The 26,696-nt window shown below is 39.8% G+C and overlaps 2 protein-coding genes across 5 annotated transcripts in view; one reads left to right on the forward strand and one right to left on the reverse strand.

Moving 5' to 3' along the window:
• The window catches only part of TRAPPC8 (trafficking protein particle complex subunit 8), a 57,201-nt gene extending 48,548 nt beyond the window's left edge, over positions 1-8,653 (forward strand). For 2 of the 4 annotated variants that reach the window (XM_050891156.1, XM_050891158.1), the window contains 4 exons: positions 2,189-2,236; positions 3,650-3,795; positions 5,360-5,449; positions 7,614-8,653. In XM_050891156.1, coding sequence (XP_050747113.1) covers positions 2,189-2,236; positions 3,650-3,795; positions 5,360-5,449; positions 7,614-7,848 — 519 coding nt within the window. In that variant the 3' untranslated portion in view covers positions 7,849-8,653. The remainder of the gene's footprint in view (positions 1-2,188; positions 2,237-3,649; positions 3,796-5,359; positions 5,450-7,613) is intronic. The other 2 variants (XM_050891157.1, XM_050891159.1) reach the window with 1 other exon arrangement.
• A 5,813-nt stretch (positions 8,654-14,466) lies between these two features.
• On the reverse strand, positions 14,467-16,653 carry CATSPERD (cation channel sperm associated auxiliary subunit delta). The gene has a single exon (XM_050915750.1). It carries the CDS (start codon positions 16,651-16,653, stop codon positions 14,467-14,469), a length of 2,187 nt encoding a protein of 728 aa, XP_050771707.1.
• Positions 16,654-26,696: the final 10,043 nt, after the last annotated feature.

Below are 26,696 nucleotides of genomic sequence, written 5' to 3' on the forward strand. Positions count from 1 at the left end.
TCCAAATAGCTGAAAAATTGTATCTACGGCTTTACGCATTGACGGACTGCAGAGCCGATGATAATGCATTTGAAAACACAAATATTATTACTGGTGTCTTAGTAAAATACTGTTCCTGGAGTTGTCATTTCTGTAGTTAGGAGCTAGAATGAGTATAGATGAGTCACATGGTGAAGGAAACTAACTTAAAACTGAGGTTTTAAAATGGGAGTTCTCTGACCTAAAATGGGAAAGGGAGAAAGACAGGTCACTTAGGATCTCACTTTGTCTCACTCTGTTGCTTTCATATATTCTGCTTTTACTTATGCTTAGCGTTGTTCAAGAGTTTCCTGTTTAGGTTTTCTTCTGTGCTGTGTGTATTGGTCCCTCATACTTGACTGAGCATGTTAATAATCCTTTTGGCTATGTGTAATTTGTGATTTATGGGGCAAATACACTGAATTTCCATACAACTGGTTGAATTGTGGTGTTTAACTTTTTCTGGTGTGTTTAAGAGCACATTAACCTAGTCACTGAGAAGATTGTCTTTGAAATTGAAGACTTTAAGTTGTCTAACATTACGTAGGAAAATCCTTTAAAATGACTGCGTATGAAGATACCATCACTTCCATCCATCTGATGGAAAGGAAGAACTTTTCAATTTGAAAGTGTATTTTAAGAGATTAAGGAATGTATTATGGGCAGACCCGTATTACATGTATCAGATAATGCAAAAGATGCTTTGAATGGTGTAAATTTTGACTTTTCCAACTTTTAGCTTAGTACAGTTGCAGGAGATACCTAAAACCAGTGTGAATGACTGCTACGCAATTTCGGAAGTATAGGTAGGGATAATATATAACTTTGTTTCAAAGTAGCAAAACATCAGACTATAGAGGTCCATGCCTTTTTTGTAACTACTGAATAAGTGAAGATGTTGAGATTATTCTACTTGGAAGAGCAAGCTTGTATCTAGTTTTAAGTATATTTGTTTGAAGCTGGCCTTTGTAGATGGCTTTGGGCAGCAAAAAGCTTTCTAAAAATAGAAACAACTTTCTTAGCACCAGTTGCATGGTTTGTAGCTCTTGGAAGTGGTGTAACTGTGGGAGCAGTGTGGTTCTGGTGCTACTGCCTGTTACGTGTTTCTCATAAAAAAAAAAAACCAAACAAACACCAAAAAAACCAACAAAAAAAAACCCCAAACAAACCCTAAAAAGCTTAAAAATGCAGCTATAAAATTTAAAACAATAACAAAAAAACCCCACAGTTCTTCCAGACTCTTCATATGATGAAGTCTCTTCCAGTCAAGCTTATCTGTACCTCTACCAGTATGTATGGATGAGACCTTGAAATTGCACCTTAATAATTTTGTAAAGAGAGTATCTTAACGGTTGTTGTGGCCTTCTTGTATGCAATATATGGTGCTTGCTGTCTACTGGAGCCCATGGCACTTCTGGAGGCTTTGCAAGGAACCATAATGGGTCAACAACCAGACTATACATGTCAGAACTTTTGTTTTTGCCTTTAAAAAGGCAATACTCCATTTGGGCTGGTATCTTAGGAGTTCAGCAACAAAATGCCGCCTGTTTAATTCTTGGTTTTCTCTTACTTTGTTTCTGGGTGTAAATAACCAAAAGTCTTGAGGCTGTTATCTACTTGGTGCATATTTTTGAAGGGAGGGTACAGGTGCCCAAGTAGGTATGGGCATCTTTTTTTGTAGCCTCGATCCAATTTCCCGAGCTCCAGAGCAGGGCAGGAGTTTAATGCATCCTTAAACTTAGCATTTCTTATTAGCTGTCTCTAGGTAGCTCCCTGATCTGTATGCACATCTTCTTGGTTACCATTCGGAAGTGCTTAATTCTCTCCTGAAGCATTAGGTAAGAGAATCATGTACTAAACGTCATGCCTTAGCCTTTGTTCTAGGTACACAATTACAAAAAAAACCCCTAGACTTTGAGCAGCTGAACTTGGAGACACAGACATCTTTTCTGAATCTGACACCCAGAGGCTGGCTGGAATTAAGGTTTAGCTCTGTGATGGTAAATGGTTAATCTTACTGCTTTCCAGTCCTTCAGTAGAGGTGTAGTATTAGAACTAAAGGTTTGAAATATTAATGGCACTCTGCACTTTCACCAGTAAATGTTCCTGCTGCATTTCATGATGTACTTGTCTGTCTGTAGAGATAAACCTTCGTATTTGTCTTTTGTAGGGTTTTAAAAAAATACTCGGGAATTCTGATTGGGAGGACTTGGAACAGGTAATTGACTCTAGGGCAAACTACAGTGTGTAGGATATTGATATATGGTTGAAGAGGACATTGAATAATTGGTTGGACTGTAATTTGAGGGGAAAGATCAATTTAAATGAAAACCTATAATCTCATCTCTGGAGGCCAGTGGGTTTCATGCTGTCAATTTTCATCAAGTTAGATACCCATAGGGTAGGGTGGAAATACCAAACTAATTCATCACTGAAAATATATTTCATTGTTACTGTGAAATATCTTTATTTTTCCTTCTCAAATTACTTTTAAAAAAACCCCTACTCTTCCTTTCAAGAGGAAAGAATTGCAAGCTTGATAAAATATTTGATGTCTTTCTGGTATTACCAGCACAGGCAAACAGTGACTGAGATGTTCATACATATTGCAGAATGCCCAGTGTGTCTGTTATTTTGAGTCAGGTTTTGTTGCCTATAGTCTTTCTTTTCAACTTAGAAGGTACAATCCATCACCCTTAAACAAAAAGTATTACTTTGTTACACTGTACTGACTTATTGGTGGCTTTTAAAAATCTTTTTTCACTTGCTTTTAGTAGTTAGTTGCACTTATTGCTGCAAATTCTTTTTTTTTCCTTCTAAAGGTGGACTTTTGGCAGAATAGATTCATAAGGGAATAACGAAAGGCAGCCTTTTTCCAAATAAATCCTGTTTGCAAAACAAAGTTACAGTAGTACTGTAATGCTGGACCAAATGCAGCCTGATTGCCTCATTTGGTGTTGCATCTTTCTGTATCATCTGATTTATTCTGCTTCAGAGATTGATTCTGCCCACAGGGTTAGGATGAGTCCCAAGTAGTGTGTCAATGCTTGACTTGGGCTTTCAGCTGGGGACAAAGGTAACTTTCCTATCTGCAAGAGCTTGCTGTACATTTTTTAAGATACTCTGCATTAGTAAATCCTTCTGTCATTGTTAGCATGTTCCTATAAACTTGTTTGCTTTACTTTGGATCTCTTTTGGGAAACTTGGCTATTCGCTTTCCTGTTGTGAACTTCCCAGGGCAGGTGATGGATTTTTTTCTTCAGGTACAGCTGCTCAATAGGGAACTGTGTTAATGCTGTCCCTTTTTCTTAGAAACAAAACAAAAACAAACACTAACAAACCACTGCAACAATAGTGTGCTTTTGTGAAACTTGCACAGATAGTGTTTTCACAAGCAGCTGTGAAATCTGTCTCAAAAGATGGTAACAGATAAATCATATCAGTTCCTCCTCTAGCATGCTTAAATACAGAACACATTGGAAAAAACTGTAAGCTTCATGATGCTGTAGACTTATTTCCCTGGAGTTATAGTTCATAACAGAAAATTGTAGCTTCTGTGACTGGATTTCTTGTGTTGTGTTGCACAGTACCTTATGTCAATATTTTGAATGTCATTCTGAATTTGTTTCAGGAATTACCAGAAATGGTTCTCTTAAAGTTTTTTCGACCAGAAAACACGCCAGTACCTGCAAGACCAACACCAGAGCAGCTTTCTAATCTTATCAAGACAAGTCTTCATTATCCAGAGTCTTTCAATCATTCTTTTCATCAAAAAAGGTTCGTGCAACGTTTTCTTTAGAAACTTTTGAAATATTGTTAATTTGACATAACCCACCTAGCATCTCAACAGGATTTGATACAAAAGATAAGTCTGGTATGCAAGGGTGAAATCTTGCTCAATTCTTAAACTCACTGCTTCAGAATTGTATAGGTAAAATGAAAGTTTCATGTAGAGAAACAGGCTGTAATATCACAGTTCAGTTTTAATGTTAACTAGTAATGTTGTCAAACTTACTGAAAGAAAGAAATACTCTGCTGCCTTTGTGTTTATTTTTGGTGTCAGAGTAAACAGTGTGACTACTTTGAGGAGCTAGACAGAAAGTAAGTCGTACTTTAAGTCAAAAGAACTGCTATGTCTACAGCATCTGACTTGCCAAGATTAGCTGCACGTGGTTCTGATTTATGTCAGAAGGAAAGGTGGTAACAGTTTAGATCACTGGGGCTTGTCTCCTGGAAGAATATAAGAAATAACCTCTGTCAAAAAGCAGACTGCTAGAGTGAATTAGTTGGAGCCTGTAAAATCCATGAGTCTTTCAAAATGATCTGAACAAAGCCCTTTGGATTCATTTCCAGGTATGAAATGAATTGTACTTGAAACATAAAGATACCTATTTAGGTTTGAGTTATTTTATCTGAGACGTCTACTGTATTATACTTTTTTCTAAAATTTCAGTTAATGTAAGTTGCCAAAAGAAAGGGATTTCTTTTTTTATAAAATCTAACATTTAAATGTTTTATATGGTGGCATATTTTAATGACAGTTACAAAGCATGCATTATTCCAGTAACAAGTTTATATCGTATTTGTCATAGTTGCTAATTGTTCTTTTCTTGTTAGTCAAGTTTAGGATATTTAAACTGTTAAGCGATGGCAAGGAATTCCAGTGACACAAATCACTTGTTGCATACATAGAGCTGTTTCAGCTGCGGTAGTTTGTGTACATGCCTGTGAATATCTTGGGGTCTTTCTTGCTGCAGCATTATTTATAAAAACAATTCTACTAATTGTGAGCAAGCAGAATATTGGCTAACTGTATTAGTTTTATTCAGGGTAAAGGCTTAAATTAACACAGTTGTGTATGTGCTGTCTGTTCTGTTTGGGCAGTGTTCTGGCTAAAACTTGAGGCCAGATGCCAGCAATTCCTCTACAGGAGGCAGCGCGGAAGAAAAGTATCTAGACAAAACGTGCTAAACAGTGGTTCAGAGAGTAGCATCATGGACTGTGTTATCCCATTCTGAAATATCTGTTGTCATAACAGTAGATTTCCTGTAAACTAAGGTATTATTTGTGCTTTTGCTAGTCTTTCTCAGCCAGACAAAGGAAGGTGGTAACTCCATTTGGCTCAATCGGGCCAATGCCGTTTGCCTCAATTGCTTTTATTATAGGAAACTCTAGTCAATGTAAGTGATTATATTGCTATGTACGCTGTCTGACTTGCATAATAGACAACTACATGTGAATTTTATATTACTTGAAATTTATTTTAACTATTAAAGAGTATAATTAAGACCATCCGGAGTAAGACTTTTTTCCTTTACTATGGAACTATTTCTCTTCGCAGCCTCTGTCTGGTACCTGTCACTCTCCTACTTTCCAACTGTTCCCAGGCTGTTGTAGATGTAATGATTGATTTGCGGCATAAAACAACAAGGTAATGTGTGAATGTTAATAAAACTATTTTCTGAGAATGCTTCCTAGTTTTGAGGAGTCTTGTAATGTTTTAACTGTATTGAATACCTAGAATAGGATTTTTTCAACGGTGGCTTCTCTGAAAGAATGGAAGGTGCTAAAGGCTTCATACAGTGAAACGGAAATCTTTGGTCGGTGCTCAATTTTACTTTGCTGTCTGACTGTTGCGAAGACAGGACCTTGAATTGTGACTCTCAAATAGTTAAACTCTGCAGATCTTTTCTAGGAAAGTGGAAATGCTCTTAAACTAGTGAAATACGAGCTTCAGCAACCTTACTTGATATTTTAAAAATGAAAACCCAACAACGTATCTTTAAAGTAATTTGTGGAAAACAACTTTTGAAGTTTAAACAAGTACTTCCTCCTGCAATTTGGCTTAGTATAAAATGTCATAGAACCTTAGGTATTTTTAAGACTTCCCCTAGGTTTATCAGCTGATTCTTATGACTGGCTTTTTGCTTAGAACTGTAGTATTATGTATGAATATATTAGCACTGAGGAAACATTTTGTGAATTCTTTCTAAAAGTTTTACTGAGGATTCTGTGGGAGAGAGGCTTCAGTACCATAATATGCTATTGTTAATTCTTTCACTTCTGTTAAAACAAGGCAATTTAACTCATTTATAACTTGGGTGACACCACCTCTCCCCTGCCCCCCCTAGCAGACATAATGCTGCTTGGTCTGCTTACCACAAAATAGACTTTGTGGGATCCCTGACTGAATATTCTTGGCGGGGGGGGGGGGGGGGGGGGGGGGGGGGGGGGGGGGGGGGGGGGCGGGAGGCAGATTGTGAAGACATTGAGGTAGGCTTAGTCATGGGGAACATCTGCTTCTTGCCAACAGTCTGTCCAGGCAAGTAAGAAATTAAAAGCCCAGGGCCTAATACACAGGTTCAGAAATGTATGGATGAACATACGGAAGTGTATGGAGGACAGAAGACTTAAGTCAGGTTTATTTATCAGTTAAGATTAGGAAGCTATTCACTGATCTGGTATGTTTTCACAAGATGGTCATGTTTTGTAGCAGCGTTGTAAGATGTGTCTTTGAAAGGATAGTGTAATCATGTGCCTTAAAACTTCCTAAAAACAAAAACCCAAACACACTTCCCACCCCCAAACCAGCATATTAATGAAATGTCTCTAAAGCAGTGTATATCCATGTTGACTATTTCTGTGTGACATGCACTCTGATTTAACTCTAGTTCGTGGGACAGGCCCAAGAATGCCTTGTGTAGGGATTCCAAAAGCTGTGACAATTTGGATCTTGTTACTATGTCTATTAGTGTTATGTATCAGTTATATAAAAAGCTGGGAATACACTGGAATTCATCATTATACACATGTATAATGTTCTGTTTATACACATGTATAATGTTCTGTATATAGTGTACAGTATATTGGGAACCAAAGAAATGTTTTAAAGCTTTGTACTGATTCACCTGAGCCAAGGGGAAGAGCCGCTGTAAAGGAGTGTGTTAAGCCTGAGTCAAAGAACACTAAAAAGTGTTTGTCAAGAAGTAAGGACCCAGAGTTAAATTGAGCTGATGGGTGGACATAGGGATCCATAAAGATACCCAAGGGTACCTTAGGTACTCTGTCTCAGTGTGTGTGTGTTTGTGGATGTAGATGTGGTAGGAAAGAGGACATATAGACATGACCTTCTTTTTTTGATAAAATATTAAGTGCAGTTCTGTCTATACCTATGACTGCAATTGTTATCCTTTCAAAGTCTGGCTTTGTCTTGCTAGAAAAACCTTAATCTCTTAAAGATAAGGGTGGTGGTGGTGTGGGAAACAAAGTAAGCATGATGTGTTTGAGGAAGGCAGTGACTTAAGGGAAATTATTGCATGCAGTAAAAAAGACTCAGCAACTTCCAAGTCATCAGAGATGACTGACAGTGGGTACTGTCGCATCCAAAGACTGCCAGAATAGTAACTGAAGTTTCCAGTTCCTGGCTTTTGAAAAGAAGTTTTCGGAAAGCATAAACAAGTGTCTCTTTGTAAGGGGCCGGTGATGGACACACAGTGCATTCTGAAATCTTGGGAAAACTTGAGGTTGAGGGAATCACGTAAACTGGTATGTATGCTTCAAATACAGAGAAATAACTTTGTTACCTTCTTTTTCAGCCCAGAAGCACTAGAAATCCATGGATCTTTTACATGGCTTGGGCAAACACAGTACAAGCTTCAACTTAAAAGCCAGGAGGTCTATAGCTTGCAGCTGAAAGCTTGCTTCGTTCATACAGGTGTCTATAATCTTGGAACCCCCAGAGTATTTGCCAAGCTAGTGGACCAAGTTACTTTGTTTGAAACGAGTCAGCAGAACTCCATGCCTGCACTGATTATTATCAATAATATCTGACCACTTCCTGAAAAAAATCACACTAAAAGACAAAATAAATGGGATTCTTTTCTTATATTGCTGGTTGACATTTTGCTGCAGTTTTTGGAAATAGCACCTCAAAAATCTAACTTGTTACTAAAGATTGTGTAGGAAAGAAAATAGCAAAATATTCAGACTACTTGTCAATTTGTTTCTCAATGCAACGCACGTTGGACTGAAAATACGTTTATCCTTTTATAATGTATTTCTTCTCTGGTAATTAAGATATTCATAACACAAAATACTCTTTAACTCCAAATCTGAACATATTTGTATGTCCTATGCCCTGTCAAAAATGCAGCTTGACTGCTGTTACAACTTCCAGCATGGTGTGTTAATATTTGTGGCTGTATTAGGATATGGTTCAGGAAGAAACCCTCATTGGCTTTTTCCTGTCTGAAGCCATTAGTCATGATAAATCCCAACCTTACTGTGAAGTTCAATAATGTGTCTCAAATCCATTTCCATTTCTCAGTTCTTTAGTTTAAAAACTTGTTTTGAGTTTTCATGTTTATGGAAACTGGTGACCTGTCAAGGTTTACATACAAGTCTCACCTAAGGTGTTTCAAAAATAATTTCTTCAAGCAGTTTGAGTATTTTCTCATTCATCTCAACACAGAATGCACTATTTCACAACCATGAGATTGTCGTTTAAATTGTCACTTGCTTTATTATGTAACTATAACAATTGATCTGTTTTAAAAAAAATCTACCCAAGATTTTCAAGAAATGTATTATATTTATAACAAATGTACTGTAAATAGAATAAAACATACACCATATTCACTGTATGGACTTGTGGCCTTTTCCTTCCCTTTTATACAGCTGTAGCAATCTGCAGGTGCTGATACTGTATATATATTCTGTACCATCTTCATTCTGGCCGTCTTTGCTCGGGTGAAGTTCCTGTCCTGTTGCCATGTGTAGTGTTGGCGTACATTGAAACTTGTAGTGGCTGCTGTAGTTGCCTTTTGAGTTCTTATCCAGTGTTCCCAGGTACAAGTCCCAGAATTGAGCTGTCTGGGAAATCTCAGTTACTTGCTATGTGCCAGGGATTTTTAATTTGAGTAATAGCTGCTGTGAACGTAGGGAAGGCTGTGTGAAGCAATCAAGTGCAGCAAAACCAGCTAAGAGTTAGGAGTTATGGTTTATGATGGGTTAGCTGAGTACAAGGGAAATTGAGCACCTAAAGAAACCTAAGACTTCTGATGGTCTGATGTATCTCGTGGCTGAAGGTAATTCCTTCATAGGACAACATTGACTTATGATACAGTACATCTGCCTTCAGATGCATATTTTTTTAGACAGGGTTTCTGATTTTACTTGTATGCAGTACAACTGTATGACTGTCTCCTGGTCTTAAAACTTGCTGAAAAGTCTTTGTTGTGGTTTAACCCCAGCCAGCAACTAAGTACCACGCAGCTGCTCGCTCACTCCCCCCACCCAGTGGGATGGGGGAGAGAATCGAAAAAAAGTAAAACTTGTGGGTTGAGATAAAGACAGTTTAATAGGACAGAAAGGAAGGAAAAAAAAAATTATAATACTAAAAGAATTAGACTATACAAAACAAGTGATGCACAATGCAATTGCTCACCATTCCCTGACCGATGCCCAGTTAGTTCTCAAGCAGTGATCCCCATCCCCTCCCCCTGCCCCTGGCCAACTCCCCCGGTTTGTATACTGGGCATGATGCCATATGGTATGGAATATTCCTTTGGCCAGTTTGGGTCAGCTGTCCTGGCTGTGTCCCCTCCCAGCTTCTTGTGCCCCTCCAGCCTTCTTGCTGGCTGGGCATGAGAAGCTGAAAAATCCTTGACTTAGTATAAACACTGCTTAGCAACAACTAAAAACACCAGTGTGTTATCAACATTATTCTCATACTAAATGCAAATCATAACACTGTACCAGCTACTAGGAGGGAAATTAGCTCTACCTTAGCCAAAACCAGGACAGTCTTAGAACCAATTCACAGCACATGACCTTTTGTAGTCATGCTTAATATGACTGTAGATCATGTTGATTTATCAACAGAATACTTGAGTGTTATCTAACAATAAATATGTTGCTTCTGGGGGTGAGGTTTTTTTCGTGCTGTTGGGCAGATGGGAAGACTAATTTTTCTAAATTGTTCTTGGCATTGTAGCCTTATCCTATGTCATCAGTCCTCTTTCCATCTTGGCACTCTTTTAGGGAATGAGAGCTCATTATTGATGCCATTCAGCTATCCAGCTGTGGACCACAATGTTCTAAGTCACGGTTGGTGTATTTTTAAGACTTTTTCAAATACTCGAGTGGCACAAGTCACATTATTCTGATAGAGGATGTTTCCACAAGAGTTTTGAGAGGTGGGGGTCAGAAGTTTTAACTGCTTTTTTCAGCCTGTCAGAAGAAACTGGTAAGAAATGGTATCTCCTGTGATTTGGAAGTTGTACTCTTGTAAAGAGCAGGCTTGACTAAGTACAGAATGACCAGGCTGTGCTATTGAGGTGACTGGTGTATTACTTGGCAGTGAGCCTAACTTTCAGATGAAGTAAAGCAACACTTGCCACTTCCATTAGTGCTCCTCTAGGTAAAAAACTGTGATAAGAAACATTATGTAGCTTGGCTTGAAGGAAATACTGTCTTGAGATTGACCCTTCTTCATGTTTCTGAGAATGTTTGTAGGGTTATGGTGAGCTTATGATGTGGAAAGAAGCTAAAAGAGCTGGAGTAGTGTTTTATTCAGCATGGGTAAAATTAGCAGCCTCTTCAATGTGCAGTTTTGAGATGCTTTTCTATGTTTGCGTATCTAGACATGAAATTTTTTTTATGTATACCAAGTATTCCCAAAGAGTTCTTGACAATGCATAGCTCAGCAGGATAGGCTGTCAAGCCTGTAAATAAGCCAGAGTTTGATTTTTGCTGTAGACATAATATCACGTAGCTAAAAACTTCCACCCAAAACAAACCAAACTTTTGCTTTCTCTTCACACTTAAGTGAAATTTCCCCTTTATTCTCTTTCCTTATGTGGTGATTACAAAAATACTGAAGTTTTTAACTTGTCATATTCAAAGACAATTTACTGAAAAGCAGTGTCTGTGATTCTAACTTCTAAATCTTGGCATACTGTTACAGAAGACTGCTGTCATGCTGTGTCCAAGGCATGACTCTATTTTGTAACCATTAAAATGCTTTATTTCCAAATTGACACTGGTTCCTTCATGGTGTGTTGCTGATGATGCATATTATGCTGTGTAAAAAGCATGGAGCTGTTCAAAATAGAGTTCAAAATGTAGTCATTGGCGTGTCAGAACCGAAGTTTATTATGTCATTGCTTAGGTGAGGAGCTAGCATGGAGATAGAGCTAAACCTGGCTCCTTAATGGATTCTCACATGGAAAACTATGTGTGCCAATGTGTGGACCCACAGAGATGATGAAAAACGGTTGTACTGAAATGAAAATTATCTGGTCTTGCTATTGAGCAAACGAGTATCTCTGCAAAGGCTGAAACTCTGCTACTTGCACAGCAATACCCCTTCAGAAGAATCCTGTGAACCTGCTGTAAGGCGCAAGAACTTACTAATGTGTCTGTCAGCAATGTTACTGCTCAGAGTTGATCAAAATATTGCATCTTTCTTTGACATAGCTAGAAAAAGCCCTAAAAAATGACTGGATCCAGCGGATCTTTGTTGTTTTTAGGAATCTAATGAATTTTCATTTTTTTTTACTACTTCTGTAACATAAAACCATGAAAACCGATCTGGGGTTTTTGGTGAAAAGCAAAATGCCCAGTTTCATTCTGGGCATGGTGGGGAATTTGGGAATAATTTAGTCTTGTATTACATAAAACATAGATATAATCCCATACATTAGTAGACTTAAAAATAATTAGGCTTTTTTATTTGAGTTGTCACCAACAAACTTGCTTCCGAAATGAGGTGAATTCTGCCATCAATTTCATACTTAAGGGCATGCGCTACTCCATCTTGTGCTATGGGTGGTTCTAGGTTTCTTTGCCAAAAACTGGTGAAACGCTGCATTGTCAGATTACTATTTTGTGCAACGCAAATCTGGAGTAATAAGGTTTTATAGTGTCTTTAGTAGGCTGTGAATGTGATAGAGAAAGCATGCAACATTTGTGAAGGCATAGTTTGCAAACGGAGAGAATATCAATCCATGCAGCTGGTGACTTCTACACTTTACATCACTCCCTTAAGTTTGAGAGTGAATTCTAATATTTGAATCCATTGCGTATATGAATAAATGACATTCATAGTATGGTAGCTGAATTGTTGATTTACATGCTATTCTTCACTTTTTCTAGTAGTTCAGCCAGCCTGTTCTGTTTCTCTCTCCTATAAAACAGCAAAAATAATCTTCCTTGTTTAGTTTTCATGTGCACATTGAAGTAGAATGACTTATACTCCATATATTTGTAGTTTGCTTACGGAACTTGTATACATTCATTAGTATGTGTGACTTGGGGCGGTACCTAGTGGTGTTCCTCTTGTATGAACTGTCACGTCTCCAAAGTACTTACAATTAAAGCTGCTTAAGAATGTTAGAGAAGAATGCCACCTGGAGGTAATAGCAGTGAATAGGTGTCTGAATGGTACAAAAATTCAGCTTAAGTGGCTTTCAGAGTTCTGCACGACACTATCTGACACGGGTGCTGAGAAAGCTGCCTGTCATGAGGAGTTAAAGAGGGAATGTAGAAAGCGCTCAGAGGGAACGGGCTGAGTAGGTCTCATGAAAGAGCAATAGGAAACTCAGCTGCTGGGAGGGGAAGGAGGAAGAGAGGGGCAGAGTTGGACAGAGCTTTCCAAGTGAAAACTGAGGGCCTTCACTGTAATGAAAAATAAGGATGATGTCCAGATGGTGCCTGTAAGCAGAGTGATTACCAAGGGAATGAACTCAACTGCTGCTTTTTTGAACGACGATGACCAAAATTTGGCTTTTAACAAGATGATTGCTGTCATTCGGGCAAACCTAGTGAAAGCATGCAAGCTTGGCAGAAGGATTGAAAGGGAAGGGGCAGGTTTAGAGAAACTCTGGGAAGGAGAGGGATGGGGTCTCACAGTTTGAAACCAGACAAAAAGGAAGAAGCAGCAGAGCAGCACAAGGGCAAGCCCTGGGAGACAACCAGCAAGACCCGTTTGCAAAAAATGTTTAAAAGTCTGCATGCATCTTGAAGCTCCATTTAATTTGTTGTTCAGGCTGTCAGTCACAAATTCTGGAGTAATTATAGTTGGTGGTTACTAAAAGAGATGAAACCTTGAATTATTTTGTGGGCAAGCAAAGACTGCTTTTAGTGACTCATATACAATTAGACTGGCCACTAGTATAACAGAAGGAATGCCCAGAATCCCCTATATAAGCTTCACAAAGAAGCTCCATTTTGTGCTTCAGTTACAATATTTACCTGAAGGGAGACTTCTCTGATTCCTCTTACTGTTCTAGGAGAGGACTATGATGTTATAGCAAGATCTTGTGCCTTTTCTGGTCTCAAGCATCAATCCTCATCTACCTTCTCAAAAATAGTAGAAATCATACTAAATGCAGTATTCCCCTTGAATTGTGTACTTTATTCTAAAAAATTTTTAGAAGGACTGGTTATGCTGACCTAGCTGTGGAGTTTTCAGAACTTGTCACCTCATCTTAACTTGTAGACTAAACTCTTCTATGCACTGAAACAGGAAAAATAATCTTAGCTTTAAATTAAAGTTTAAATTACGACAGAAACTCATCTTTAATGTCTCTATCTTAAACTATGTTATTTAAATCCTGTTTAAACATTCTGTGTAATGGAATAAGGCCTTAACTAGCAATAAATACCTAAAAGTCATATATATTGCAAATTCACAGGATTCTAAAATAGTTGTCTGAAATAGTTTATAGCAAAAACAGTATTAATTGTTGTCTAACTCGTAGACAAAATGGCCATTTCCTTACTATTGTGGTTGGTTTAGTTTTAATTGACTATTACTGTCTTATTAGAAAAATGTCTACCAAATTACTTCAAATACATAAAAAGTCCATCCATACAATGGATTTAGAATTCTACAGAATGCTGGGCTTTCACAGTACAGTTAGAGACAGGTAATATTCTCCTGATACTCAGCATCAGTGAAAAGCTATGCTCTCTGTAGGAGCTGGTTACAACTTCAAGTTTGGAAGTTTGGAGATAACTGGTCTTTGTCACACAGCCTGGATTGATACTAATTAGTAAGAAATCCTCTGAAGTCCACTTAATTCAAAAGCTGTTTCCTAAAATTAAGTATAAAAGCTGCTGTGTTTCTGAAATCATGCACTTGTACTGGAAAGATTTTTAAACTATCTCTACAGTGAAACAAGTAGAACTAGCCACATAGGGTCAGTGAAAAATTTAGAATGAAAGATGAGGGGAAAAAAAATGTAAAATGATCTTTTTCAATTTCAAAATAATAAAACTTTAACTTTCTAATTAGAAAAAAGACCTTGAGCTAGTTTCCTAGTTTCTCCATCACATTTTCATAACAACAAAATTTTCCTAAATAAAAGGGACCTTCTCTAGTTAGATTTCCCAGAGACTTTCAAAAGTTCCACTCAAAATACTTTAACTTTTGCATCTCAATTTTCAGAGTGATAAATGAAATAGGAGTATCTTGTAAAAATCAAAAGTAAAAATCAGAAAGACTGTCAGTGATGCCCAAAAATGTAGGTAGTTCCTAGGAAAAGCACCATGGACATATACTGAGAAGGTTACGGATAAATCACAGTAGCTGTAAAATGTATCCACTACAATGGCTTTAAAGATATATAGACCATTACGGGGAGGGAAAATGATCTTATTTTTATTTCCATCAAGAACCTGATATTTGACTGAGGGCCACTTTAATTTAGGTCCATTCCTATCCTTACAGCTCATGTAGTTTCTTCTGGTCCATGCAGTATTTGGATCTGGAGACTCCAGTTCCTCCAGCAAAGAAGTCCAAATTTGAGGTTGAGAGATGCAGATGGCATCATGCACAGTCAAATGATAATCATAGTTACGCATTCCATTTATTTCAAATGGAACAAATTCAGCAGGGACATGCTCCTGAAATGTATTGTTTTCCCATAACTCAAAAATTGGCACCCAAGAATTTTTATAATATACCAGAAGAGGACATCCCAGATTCGTAAAGTTATATTTGATCTGTAGATCGTCTTGCTGTATATCTTTTCTGGCAAGAAGGTGCGAGTCGTATATGTTATGGCTGATTGTATAACTGAAATTATTTCTCAGTTCTGCTTCCTGAATGAGGCCTCTGTCACATGCTGTTACATTTTTTACAATTCTGATGTGCTTTGTAGCTGGGCAGGACACTGCAACAAGTGCAGTCAGGGGAGCCGCATCAATACAACTGATTGGGTTGTCAGGGATGTCCACAGTGACAGCAGACATCCCTCTGTCCTGTACGCCATCACAGAAGCCAGTGTCTGCAAAGTCAGGGAAATACTGCTGCTCCAGAACTGTACGCAAGAGGTATTCGGTGTTTCCATCATATGTAAATCCCACTTTGATTACATATGCACTGAAAGCCAGCACATGGGTGTTGCTCACTGTCACCAAGGGAGTGGACCTTTTGCCTGGCTTGTGCACAAATATGGCCTTCAAAGTCAGACTTTCATGCATGTCAATGTAATAGATCTTGTTCTGGAAGTCTCCCATGAGGATCTCCACAGTGCAGGACTGCTGAGATCTCCAGACTGCTAACTGCAAGTTGAGCTTGCATTTATTGAGGTCATACAGCTGAGTGAAATTGCTAATCACAGAGTTGAGTAAGGTCAGCCACCCTCTTTCTTCAAACAGCATCCCTGTGTTTTTCAAATCTATGCTCTCATCCTTGGCAATGTGCACCATGCTAGTGACCCGGCTGATGCTGCCATAGAAGAGGTGTTTGTCCTGGGTCACGACTGCGATCTGGGAGCTGCTAGCAGTCACATGTAAGAAACCGCTGCCAGGGAAGGTAGTGCTTTGAAAGGTCTCCAAGGGCATGACACTCACTTCTTCCATGGTCAAGCCATTGTTGGCAGATATAAGCAAAGTATCTGTTGTCCAGAGGATGAAGAAACCCCTCAAGGCAAGATTCTGGATACTCCAAAGCTTAGCAGGGCCTTTGGGCAGCAGGTGGAAGGTGGCAGAGCTATGGTTGGACACATGGCTGTTTTCAGTACCATTGTATCTGAAATAGGCTCCTGCGGCCTTCCCTGCCCCATCTTCTCCACCTCTGTTGATCAACAGGCCAGTCACGGCAAAGGAGATGAAATTGTAGCCCCTGAGCAGCACTCCTTGCTCTCTTGTACTGGTCTCAATGCTTGTAAATTTGTAGCCCCCGTCCTGCGAAAGGAAGATATGGCTGTCAGAGACTGGGCACCTGGTGTCGTAAGCAAAAAGGGTCGAGCTGAGCTCCTTGAACTGGGGGTCTGCTCCCGTGTAGCAGCAAAGGGTGTTTGAGAGTTTGGACATGGGGGATGTGACTCCTGCTGACGGGACCCACCTGTTGAAGCTCTTGAAATACAGGTAGACCTGGCCGTTGACCACCATCAAGACCCCATCCTTGTGCACAAAGGCGATGGCGCTGACAATGGCACTGAGAAGGGCTTCCTTGGCCTCGAGCTCTTCTGGGATGGAGAGCAGGGAGAGGCTGCTCTCAAAAGCATCCAGGCTGATGAAAATGTCCTTCCCCAGGTACACAGCTGCCTTCGGCTCCCCACCACCAGGGCCATGCCCCTCACAGGGGTGCTGCAGGACCACGGGGCTGGTGCTGCGGTAGCTCATGTGGGTGCCTCTTGCCGGCTTCACCTCATGGCCAAGAAAGTGTCGAGTACGCCAGCCACGTGTGGCTGCAACCCGAGCCACCCCCGTGGCCCCACAAGCAGAGCCACAGACACAGCTTGGCCACCGGCGCCTGCCAGGGCCAAGGCACCATGTCCCTGGTGGCTGAGGGCCAACAGTGGCAGCTGGGGTGGGGCTGGGGCTGCCCCAGGTGAGGCTGCATGGCGGTTAGCCTGCTCCTCCCCCTGTCCGAGAGGCTTTTCTGCTAACGGTCGCGGAGGGCAAAGGTGGAGGAGGCAATGGCGACCACCGTGAGCACTGCCAAGGGCCTGGCTGCAGCACCTGACTGGCCTGGGGTGGGGGTGTGCTGAGGGGAGGAATTTTAACATGAAGAGGAGCCGCCTTCAAAGGGGTCTTCTTCAGCAGGCGCGTTTCTTCACAGACCTTCTCTGCCATTGCCTGAGCACAGGGAAGGTATTTTCGTTAAGCAGCTGCACTGTACAGCTTCATTTCTGGGTAGTGGTCGGCAGGTTTTTTTAATGTGAAATTAAATCTGTATAAATATGTGATCCAAGCTTAGGTTTGAGCGCAGCCTTCGCTATCCCCTTGCAGGACAGCCACTAACCGCGGGTGCTGGGGGTCTGCATCCTGTGTCTCATGAGGTGACCCGCAGCGCGTCCTCATATTCGCTGATGCCCTGAGGGCAGCAGCACTGTCTATCACCAGGCCGTGCCTTTTGATCACACCTAGTGCTCAGGTAGCACAAGGGAACCGATACAAGTTAGAGACCTGTGTGTCTAGATAGTGATTTTATTTGAATTATTGAGTGGGGAGGGGAACGGCCCACAACCACACTTTTTTACTGGATCTTAGGATGTTACCAGCCCTCCTTCAACCGTCTGAAGCTTAAGCCATGTCTGAATTAACCACTAGATATCGCCGTTAACTGCACAGAAGATATCGACAGTCCCTGGCAGGGTGGGGTGTTGCTACCTCCCTCCCTCCAGCAGCATGTCTTTTCCTATGGCAGTGGGAAGTTAGAACATTGCTTGATTCTGCTATTGCGTACTGTATTCACTGAGCATTTTATCAACAGCTTTGTGAGATTTATCTACGTTGTCTTTAGTATTGAATTCCTATCTCAGGTGCCATGGGAAATCATAGAAATTGCATTGCTGAATATAGGTGACTGCTCTACTTTTGTATCCGAATTAAACGAGTTGAGCACTGCTGCCATCTAGTGCTTTCTCCTTCTAAATGTCTGTTCTGTCTCATCACTAAGTGTACATCACCTTTTTTTTCCTTCTCAGAGCCCGATACTGGAGGTGCCAGGAGGTCCAAGCCAGCTACAGGCGAGACTGTGGGACCTAGGAGTCTCTCAGTCAACTCCTGTGTGTGAGACAACTGGAGGAGTTGGCTACTGGAGGGACCAGGAGGTCCTACTACTGTGGAGACTGTGGGGTCTGGAGGTCGACCAAGAGACCCATCCACATATCTGTCTCTGTATGCAAAGCAACTGGAGATGAGAAGATCTAAGGGTCAGCTGCTGGGTAGACCGAGTATCTAAGGCCAGTTACAGGAGGGATCCACAGAGTGTGTGTGTGTGTGTGCCTGTATGTGTGTTGGTGTGAGCAAGTTGCTGTACCAGCAACTGGAGTAGGGCTGCAGGCATTGGGTGTTCACCTGTCTAGATGCCTGCAGCTGGGAAGAGACCAAGGATCCAGGGCCAGCTACTGGGTAAACCAAGTGTCTAAAGGCACCTGCTGTGGTATCCATAGCGTCCTTCTGAGGGTGTGTGCGTAGCTGGGAGTGAGGGGGTCTGCATTAGCAAGTGGAGTGGGGCTGTGGCCCTCGGGGCTGGTAATTGTTCAAGTGTCAGCAACTGGGGAGACCTGGGATCCAGGGGCCAGCTACTGGGCATCCTGAGTATGCGAGGCCAGCTGCTGGAGGGATCCACATTGTATGTATTTCCCACTAGCAGACCTTCATCCTGATCAGCCATTTGTGTTTGTGTGACTGCTCCGTTTTCTTTCTGTTTTGATCTGTGGGGCTAGCCATGTGCAAGGTGTATTATATGCGTGTGTCCATGTGTGCACCTATTGGGAAAATGTGCTCAGTCTCACTACTGCCTGAAGCTGAGAACACGGAGCTGCAGCAGCCTTGCCTCTACCAGGACAGATTCAGCAACTCCTAACATCATTTCAGTATCATTCAAGACTTCGTGTAAAAAAAGGGGTGGGAGGGGAATGTAGGGAGAGCTCCATTCTATAATTAGAAACTTATCAATAGAAGTGTTGGAGATCTATTTCTGTCCCACTGAGTCCTTACACAGAAAGCCAAACAGTATTCTTTATTATCGTTCATGTCATAGGTCATAGATAAATATTACTGACTCTAAGGATTCAAGACTTGAAGCTAACAAAGGAAATGAGCACCAATTCACTTTCAGTTTTGACTATGACTAGGTTTTGCTCAGATACAAATTCTCTTGTGACCTGTACCTTGAAACATCAGCTTTTCCATGATGAGGATTATGTGTTCCTTGGTTAATATGCTTTTAAAAACTTTAGTTCTAGCTTTGTTTACTAAGTAGCTTGGAACTCCTTCTGGAATTATATGTCTTCCCTCAGGACAGGGAAGGTCCCTAAACTATGTATATGAGTGCAATTTCTTGATGTTTGGGAAAAGTTCTTAGTATTAGGAAGTGATACCGTTTCTTGAAACAAACTCAACTACACTTTGATTTCACTTTTGGGATAGGGTTTTGCTAAGTTCAGCAGCAGAATACAGAGGTTCAAAGTAATTATTCTTTGGCAGCTATTTACATTGTGTGTTGCTCCAGAAGGAACACACAAGGTGTTAATACAAAAATAGAAGAATTTTCACTCTCAGTGTTTGGATTTGTTGACAGAGTTCATGTTCAGTAGAAATGGCAATACCCATGGCCTGTGTGGGTCCCATTGTATAGGTTGCATTTTGAGCTGTTATCAAATAGATACTCTTTCCGTGTGTAGCACAGAGCCATTTATATATAGCATGATTGTTAAGATAAAAAGATAAATATAATAAATTATTTTAGGCTGTGAGAAACATTCTGTCAAAGTGCTACAGTGACTGGAAAATACCTATGCCTTGGGGAGGAGGATAGTGTATAAGTAGTAGGATGAAAATGAAAAAAAATTTTTTTTGGATGGTTTTCATTATTTAAACCTGAGGTCACAATAGCTACATAATGTGAGGAAGCTCAGTAATATACCAAAGCTTTCTTACTGATCTAAAGTAAGTTTTCCCTCCACTGACTAAACCACCAACATTTCTATCATTCTTCAGTTGTAAAATGCAAGTATGGCTGCCTTACTGAAAGCAGTCATGCTGCCAGTGAGACTGCTTGGAGGAGAATGGAATCATATGTGGTACAATCACGGCTACGCTCAGGGACAGAATTTCTCTTCAACTTTGTTCCCAAAGATAATCACGAAATATAAAGCCACGCTTCTTTGTCTCATTCAGTATCTACTGTGATATAGAGCTGTCTACACTACAGTGTCATCTAGCCCAGGTATCAAAAGTCAGGTCTCTGAATTGCAATGGATACAGTAGAGACTCCTGGATGTCTTTCACTTATGCTACTCTTACTCCAGTGAGATAAGGGATTATTTCTAAGTATATTAAAATATAAAGATGTCTGCAGTAATGGAAATCCACTGAGGGAACTTCAGCCCTTCTTCATATGCACTTTGCCATTATTTCAGTCACTTGAAATCTTAATGTTTGCTGTCTTTTCAAAATTACCCTTGACTAATTTCATGAACAAAATTACTTCTATAGAGTAAAAACTAGACTGGAACGGAAGATAATAATTTTCTCAACACTTTGGTTTTTAAAACCATGAATGCTGATTAAACGTATTCCAGGACTGAGTGATTTCCTGATCCCATTTAAATCAAGATTTATTTACTGTGCATTTCCATCAGTTTACAGGAGTAAATCATTAATTTGTAAAATGTCACTCGGCTAATGAGTTCTGCTAATTGCTTTAGTGGTAGCTGAAAAAGTAAAAAATTAACATGGTTTAAAAAATGTTGCTTATAGACTATAGCAGTGTATGAATCAATTCAGCTGATGCTTGCAAATGTTATTCCTTTGGGTTTTCTTCTTTTTAAGTTAGAATAAATGTGGTGTTCTCCTCCTGATAATTGTGGCATAGTTCCTTACCCTATTTCCTCCAGGATGATGAAAATTCTGCTCAAAAAAAAAAAAAAAAAAAAAAAAAATTTGTAACTGTAGATTTTTACTTACTGAAGGAAGTAATTTAGTGATAGTCTTTGAACGTGTGCCTCATGATCCCTAGGTATTTTGAAGCCCTAGGATGAAGGAGGTATTTCTGTATATTGAGGAGGTTGCAGAGAAACCTCTGCAACTTCTGACCAAGAAAATAAATACTTATTGAAATTCACAGGCAAAATATTTCTTTCTTCCTGTCCTTGTGAAGAAACCATCAGACGATATGCCCAGCTTTCCCTTCTCTCCCTGCAGATGCTACTGTCAGGGGCACGTGAGAGGGAGAGACAAGAAAGTGCTTGGGACGTGGGCTTCACTTCTTGTAGTTGCTGACACCCAGGGTGATATTAGTGATGTTTGCTGTTGCAGCTAAAGCCTGAACTCTTGGATCCAGATGATGCTTTGAGACTCTCAGCATTTTGTAATATGCACTGCTAGCTCTCATGATGTCAGGGAAACACTTGAAAACGTGATCTGAGTGTACCAAAAGCTCTGCAGCCATAAGACATCTTTGGGGGAAAAAAAAAAAAAAAAAATCCCTCCCTATTGCAATGCCATGGGCATCTGAAGGGAGCTGCTGGAGAAAGGAAAGGGCAGTGGCAGCTCAGAGCACTTCTGCCTCTGCTTGGGAGGAACAGTGGGAGGCCTATGAGGGAAGACTACCCCAGAAAGTTTTCCTGCTGTGATTGATAGAACCAATTGAACGCATCAGTCGAGTTAAGGGGACAAGGCTCAGGAATCACAGCTAATACCGTTTTTCATCTTAATATCTGTCCTTAAGGATCACAGTTTTTATTCTCCAGACCACAGAGGGGAGATGTCATTGCCTTAGAGATTCATGTTCTGTTTCTGGCTGCTTTTCAAATCCACTCTCTTCATCTGTAGGTCAAATGAGCCCTAAGCATTCTGGATGAATTATATCCGCAGCTACACTAAAAACACTATTAAATTTAATTATTCTTTTATAAATGAAAATTAGAGCAGAATATTTCTTTAACTTATTGAAATGTCATTTAGAAATACATGTATTTTTAGAGTATTAAGTAGAACTTTTTCAATAACAGAGCCGTAAAAGATTACAAGGACCTGGGGAACACTTTATTGTTACTTGTCACCACATTTTTTCCTACCAGGTAAGAATTTTTTTCTCTGCAAGCCAGAGTTCAGAGAACATGAGTGGATGCTGAACATACTCCTCAGAAAAGTTTTCTTCTGTCCAAGGCAATACTAAGCTTTGTTCATTATGTTTTGAAACTGGCTACTGGCTAGAATTTTTCGGAAGACTTGGTAGGTATTTTTAGCATTTTACAATATCCTTGACATTGATGAAATTTGCCATGAAAATACATGCATTTTCTTAGCATTGAGAACTTCCCATTAAAAGTGGGAAGTTTAAACCCCTTTCAGTGAAGGGCTTTGCACAGTGATATGCTTCTGTTACACAATACAAATGAGGATGTATGCATTAGGATGACAGTGGAAGGGCAGCTGTGTAACGGAAACCTTCACTGTGCTTCACCATCTCCCTCGCTTTGGCTGCTAGGTATCGGTGAAAATGAGGGGCAGTTGTGAAAGAGCAGCTTCATTGTATTTTTTTTTTTTTTATTTTGGTCTTGAACAGAATCTTTACAATGAAAACTTGTAAATTTAAGTGTATAGGTTTGAAACTAACAGCCTTTATGTGAGTGGATGCTCTGCCTGAGCTGTCAGTGCTCTGTATCTCAGTGTGAGTGAGGACACGGAGTGACAGGGAGGACAGGGAGGCGCCAGCCTTGCGGACGCCCTGCAGTGCCAAGCAGCTCTGGAAGAAGAGTATGGGAACAAGAGCTCAAGCACTTGCTCTTTCATTGATCACATGGAACAATCCCAGAGCCAGCTGTGGGACCAACACAACAGCTTTAACATCCTCAGGAGCAGATGGGACAGCAGTCCAGAAACCCCAGCTTGCTCAAAGAGCTATGTTCCTATGCTGTCTGGTGGTAAATGGGACTGTGCTCTCCATATTCTTAGAGCAGTTTAACAAAGAGAATTGTCTCCTGCAAGTATATTTGGTCCTGCTCATCATGAATGCTCTGCATCAACTATCTTAGTAAAAATCCTGTATGCTGCTGTAGACACTTAAGTTTGTTAAATAGGTAATTATTCTTGTCAGAGGTGTTTAGTCAGGTGTAGCTGCTTAAGAATGATAATACAACTTCAGCACAGTGTTACTTATACAGTAGCTGTATGATGGATGCAGTGACCAATGTAGGGTTTCCAAAGACACTGAAATGAGAAATAGATCCAACATTGACAGCACCACAGAGGGCACTGGTTCCTGGCTGAGGAGAGAAAAAAGTCAATATCTTCATTTCAAAATGCTGCTTTTATGCATAAAGAGTACAAAATCAACTGTTTGACTCACTACTATGGTTTGACACTGGATACCACTGATTAATAGAGTCTCTGTGTCTATGAAATGAATTGAAGTTTGCCATATTTCTTTAAGCAGCAAGGACAAAAATCCCCAAGTCCTTTTGGGTTCAAATTTTGTCAAAGTCATGGGGAGATTTGTCTGAATAAAAATAGAATAAAATCATTAGGTTTTGGACTGATAAGCAGACATGATCATTCCCCTCCCTCCAGCAATTTTCTTTCTCTTTCCCTAATATCTTCAATTTTTTTTTTCTGCTCATAGTTCTTCATTTTTGGTATAATTTTAAATTTTTTTCATGGTTCCAATCCATGCTTTAAGTGGTAAAACAATACTAACAACACTTGTTTTAGTCAATGTACAAGAAGGAGGCTGAGATTAAAAACAAATTCATTATAGTCAAGCATTTTTAATCTTTCACTAGCTTACACTGCTTTTCTTCATGTTGTATGGGGATGCAACTTTGCAAACAGACAAGGCTCTCTGACAAAGTCAGCCATAGTATTTAAAAGATTTTAGAGGAAAAGTGGTTTGTTGTTGCAACCAAGAATTTTCATAGGAAAATTCTTGACTATGCAAGAGTATAATAAAGCACAAAAAAGAACATACTCTGAGCATAAATTATAAAAGACAAATCTATTGTTTAATTAAACTGTAATTTTTATCCCTAATTACCTTTTTCCTTTTTTAGAAGAAAACCCATTTTTACATTTTATTATATTTATTAAATGTTATACTACTAAGAACATACAGATGTACAACTAACAATATACAATTCCTGAAACAGAACTGGCTTTTGTCAATTCTCATTTCATATTTGATTATAGTTGTTTATACTTGGTGTTAATTTTTGCAAAGGCACGGTACAGTGATATGTTTTAGATAAAACACAGTATATTTTTAATTCAGAGTATTTTTTCTTTGTTTCTTGTATGGCATATATAGCTCAGTGATTATAACCCTCTTCAAACTGGTTCTGAAATTCTCATTTTAGTGTGTTTGTTCTTCAGATAAGGCAAGCTGTCACTAGGCAACTAAAAATGGTCTGGAGGGGAAACAAATGAATACTTAATCCCAATTAAATTTATTCTGCACTTTTTTGAAACATTAGTGTCCTGATACTGGATCTAAGAGGAAGTGATAGGGTAAATGAGAACTCTGAGCAGTGGTCACACCTGGGGTCCTAAGAAGAGAAAAGGGTGGAAAATGGTATCTGAAAAGTAGTATAGATTTACTATTTGAAATCACCTATTCACACTTTGTTATCAGAATGGAAGAAACAAAGATATAACCATCATGCCTCAACTTGGATGGGAAAAGGAGATGAGCATAAAAGCCTTGGGCTCCCTCCCCCTCAGATTCCTGTAGAAATATCAGGAAAGAACAGTGGTGGCTGACAGGCTCTGGTGGCCATTTCTGGCAAAACCTGAGGACAAGCCCGATAGAGCTTTTCAGAAGCTAATCCACTTGTATACATCTGACTTGTGTCCTATTATAGAAAGCCCTAGGATTTTAGCTGTTTTGGAGACTAAATCTGTATTATCCTTTATGCTGCTTTAAAGAATATTAGGCTGGAGATTAGATGGCTTCCAGCAATGGTTGATGGATAATCACAGAACTCTTCAAAATTGCCACTCATGATGACTGTCTTTTATAAAAGCAAAATGAAGCTGGCAGAACAAACCTAAAATTTACTGAAGGAGAAGTATTTTTATTGTGGCCCAGACAGAAATCTGAGGCAGGCAGGTTTTGGGCAGAACTTCAAAAGGTGAAGGGGCAGATTGAGAACCAGAGGAGGCAGTGACTTTCTGGGTTCCTGGTATTCCCTCTTTACTACTTGCAGAGGGGAAAGAAAGGTCTCCCTGATTTTTCTTTCTTTTTTTTTTTTTTTCCCCCCGGTAAACCACTAGCATTCCATCAAAGTATTACTTCACTTTAATCATCAGTGCAAATCAATCCAAATTCCCTGAATAGCAGTTGTTCAGGTCAAAAGTGACAACGAGGTTATACAGGTTCCTAGGAAACCCAGCTCTCTTTGAAGGTACTGTTTTTGGGAGGGAAGAGGGTGTTTCAGCTACATGTTGTTGCTTTGCCAGGAATTGTTATTTTGTTGAATCCTTCTGTGGAGATTTCAGCCAGTTGCCAAGGTCCTGGAAGGACATAAAAGGAGAAGACACTGTATGCTAATCTGTATCAGAAGCAGATGAAACTAAATTATTCTTTTAATAATAAGCTGATGTTGTTTTTCAGTATCCTTTCACTTAGGACCCAGGATATGCAGTAAATGAAACACAATGCTGCACTTGTGCTGACGGGATTCCTACTTAGTAGGAAGAGTATGGTAATAGGCAAAGGTGTACATATGAAGAACAGACATGTATGAAGAATGCATCCTGAATCTCTAGGAAATTGCACAAGGATACAAGCAAAAACTAATCTTGTGTGAACAGAGTTGTCCATAGGAGATAAAGGTAAGAAAAGTCAAGGTTTATTAGAAGAGAGAGAAATTATTTGAGAAATGAAATATTATTGCCAGAATTAATATCCTAAATGCTAGTGTAAAGGCCAAATGCTGGGCTTTGATTTGTACTATGGCTGCAGAATGAGACTCAAATGACAAAAAAAAGCCCCAAAAGAAATATAAGATTAAGCTGAGATCTGATACCCATGTGCAAATATGGGCATGACATTCCCCACTAAAGACAGTATTGCCTGTGGGATATAGGATTCTAGATAATACGCCATTGACAGCAACAGATCTGACATTGGAGAAGTACTTCCAAATGATGGACTGTTGATGTTCAGATACTGGCTCAAAGTAATAGTGTTCACTAATACAGCACAGATATGTGGATTCAAGCTGAAGGAACCCAAAAAGGCAGAGCACAGCCAGCATGACCAAGAAGTCATTATGGAGTGGCATGTATATATATACACACACACTTGGAAGCAATATGAAAGCTAGAAGCAAAGATGTCCAGTCTACAAGCAACATTACAAAGGATATGTGAAGCAACCAATTTCTGTTTTAGTACTACAGCTACCCCAAGAAGAAAAAAAGCTACTCTGTATTTAGTGGGTGTCCTGGTTTTGGCTGGGATAGAGTTAATTCTCTTGTTAGTAGCTGGTACAGTGCTGTGTTTTGGATTCAGTGTGAGAATGCTGTTGATAACATGTTGATGTTTTAGTTGTTGCTAAGTAGCGCTTATCTTAAGTCAAGGATTTTTTCAGTTTCCCATGCTCTGCCAGCAAGCAGGTGCACAAGAAGCTGGGAGGGAGCAGAGCCAGGACAGTGGGGATGTTAGAAGTTACAATTAAGATGAATGATGTGATTAGCCTAGCCAAGAGATGC

The sequence above is a fragment of the Gymnogyps californianus genome, chromosome 2 (assembly GCF_018139145.2).
Source record: "Gymnogyps californianus isolate 813 chromosome 2, ASM1813914v2, whole genome shotgun sequence".
Classification (NCBI taxonomy): domain Eukaryota; kingdom Metazoa; phylum Chordata; class Aves; order Accipitriformes; family Cathartidae; genus Gymnogyps; species Gymnogyps californianus.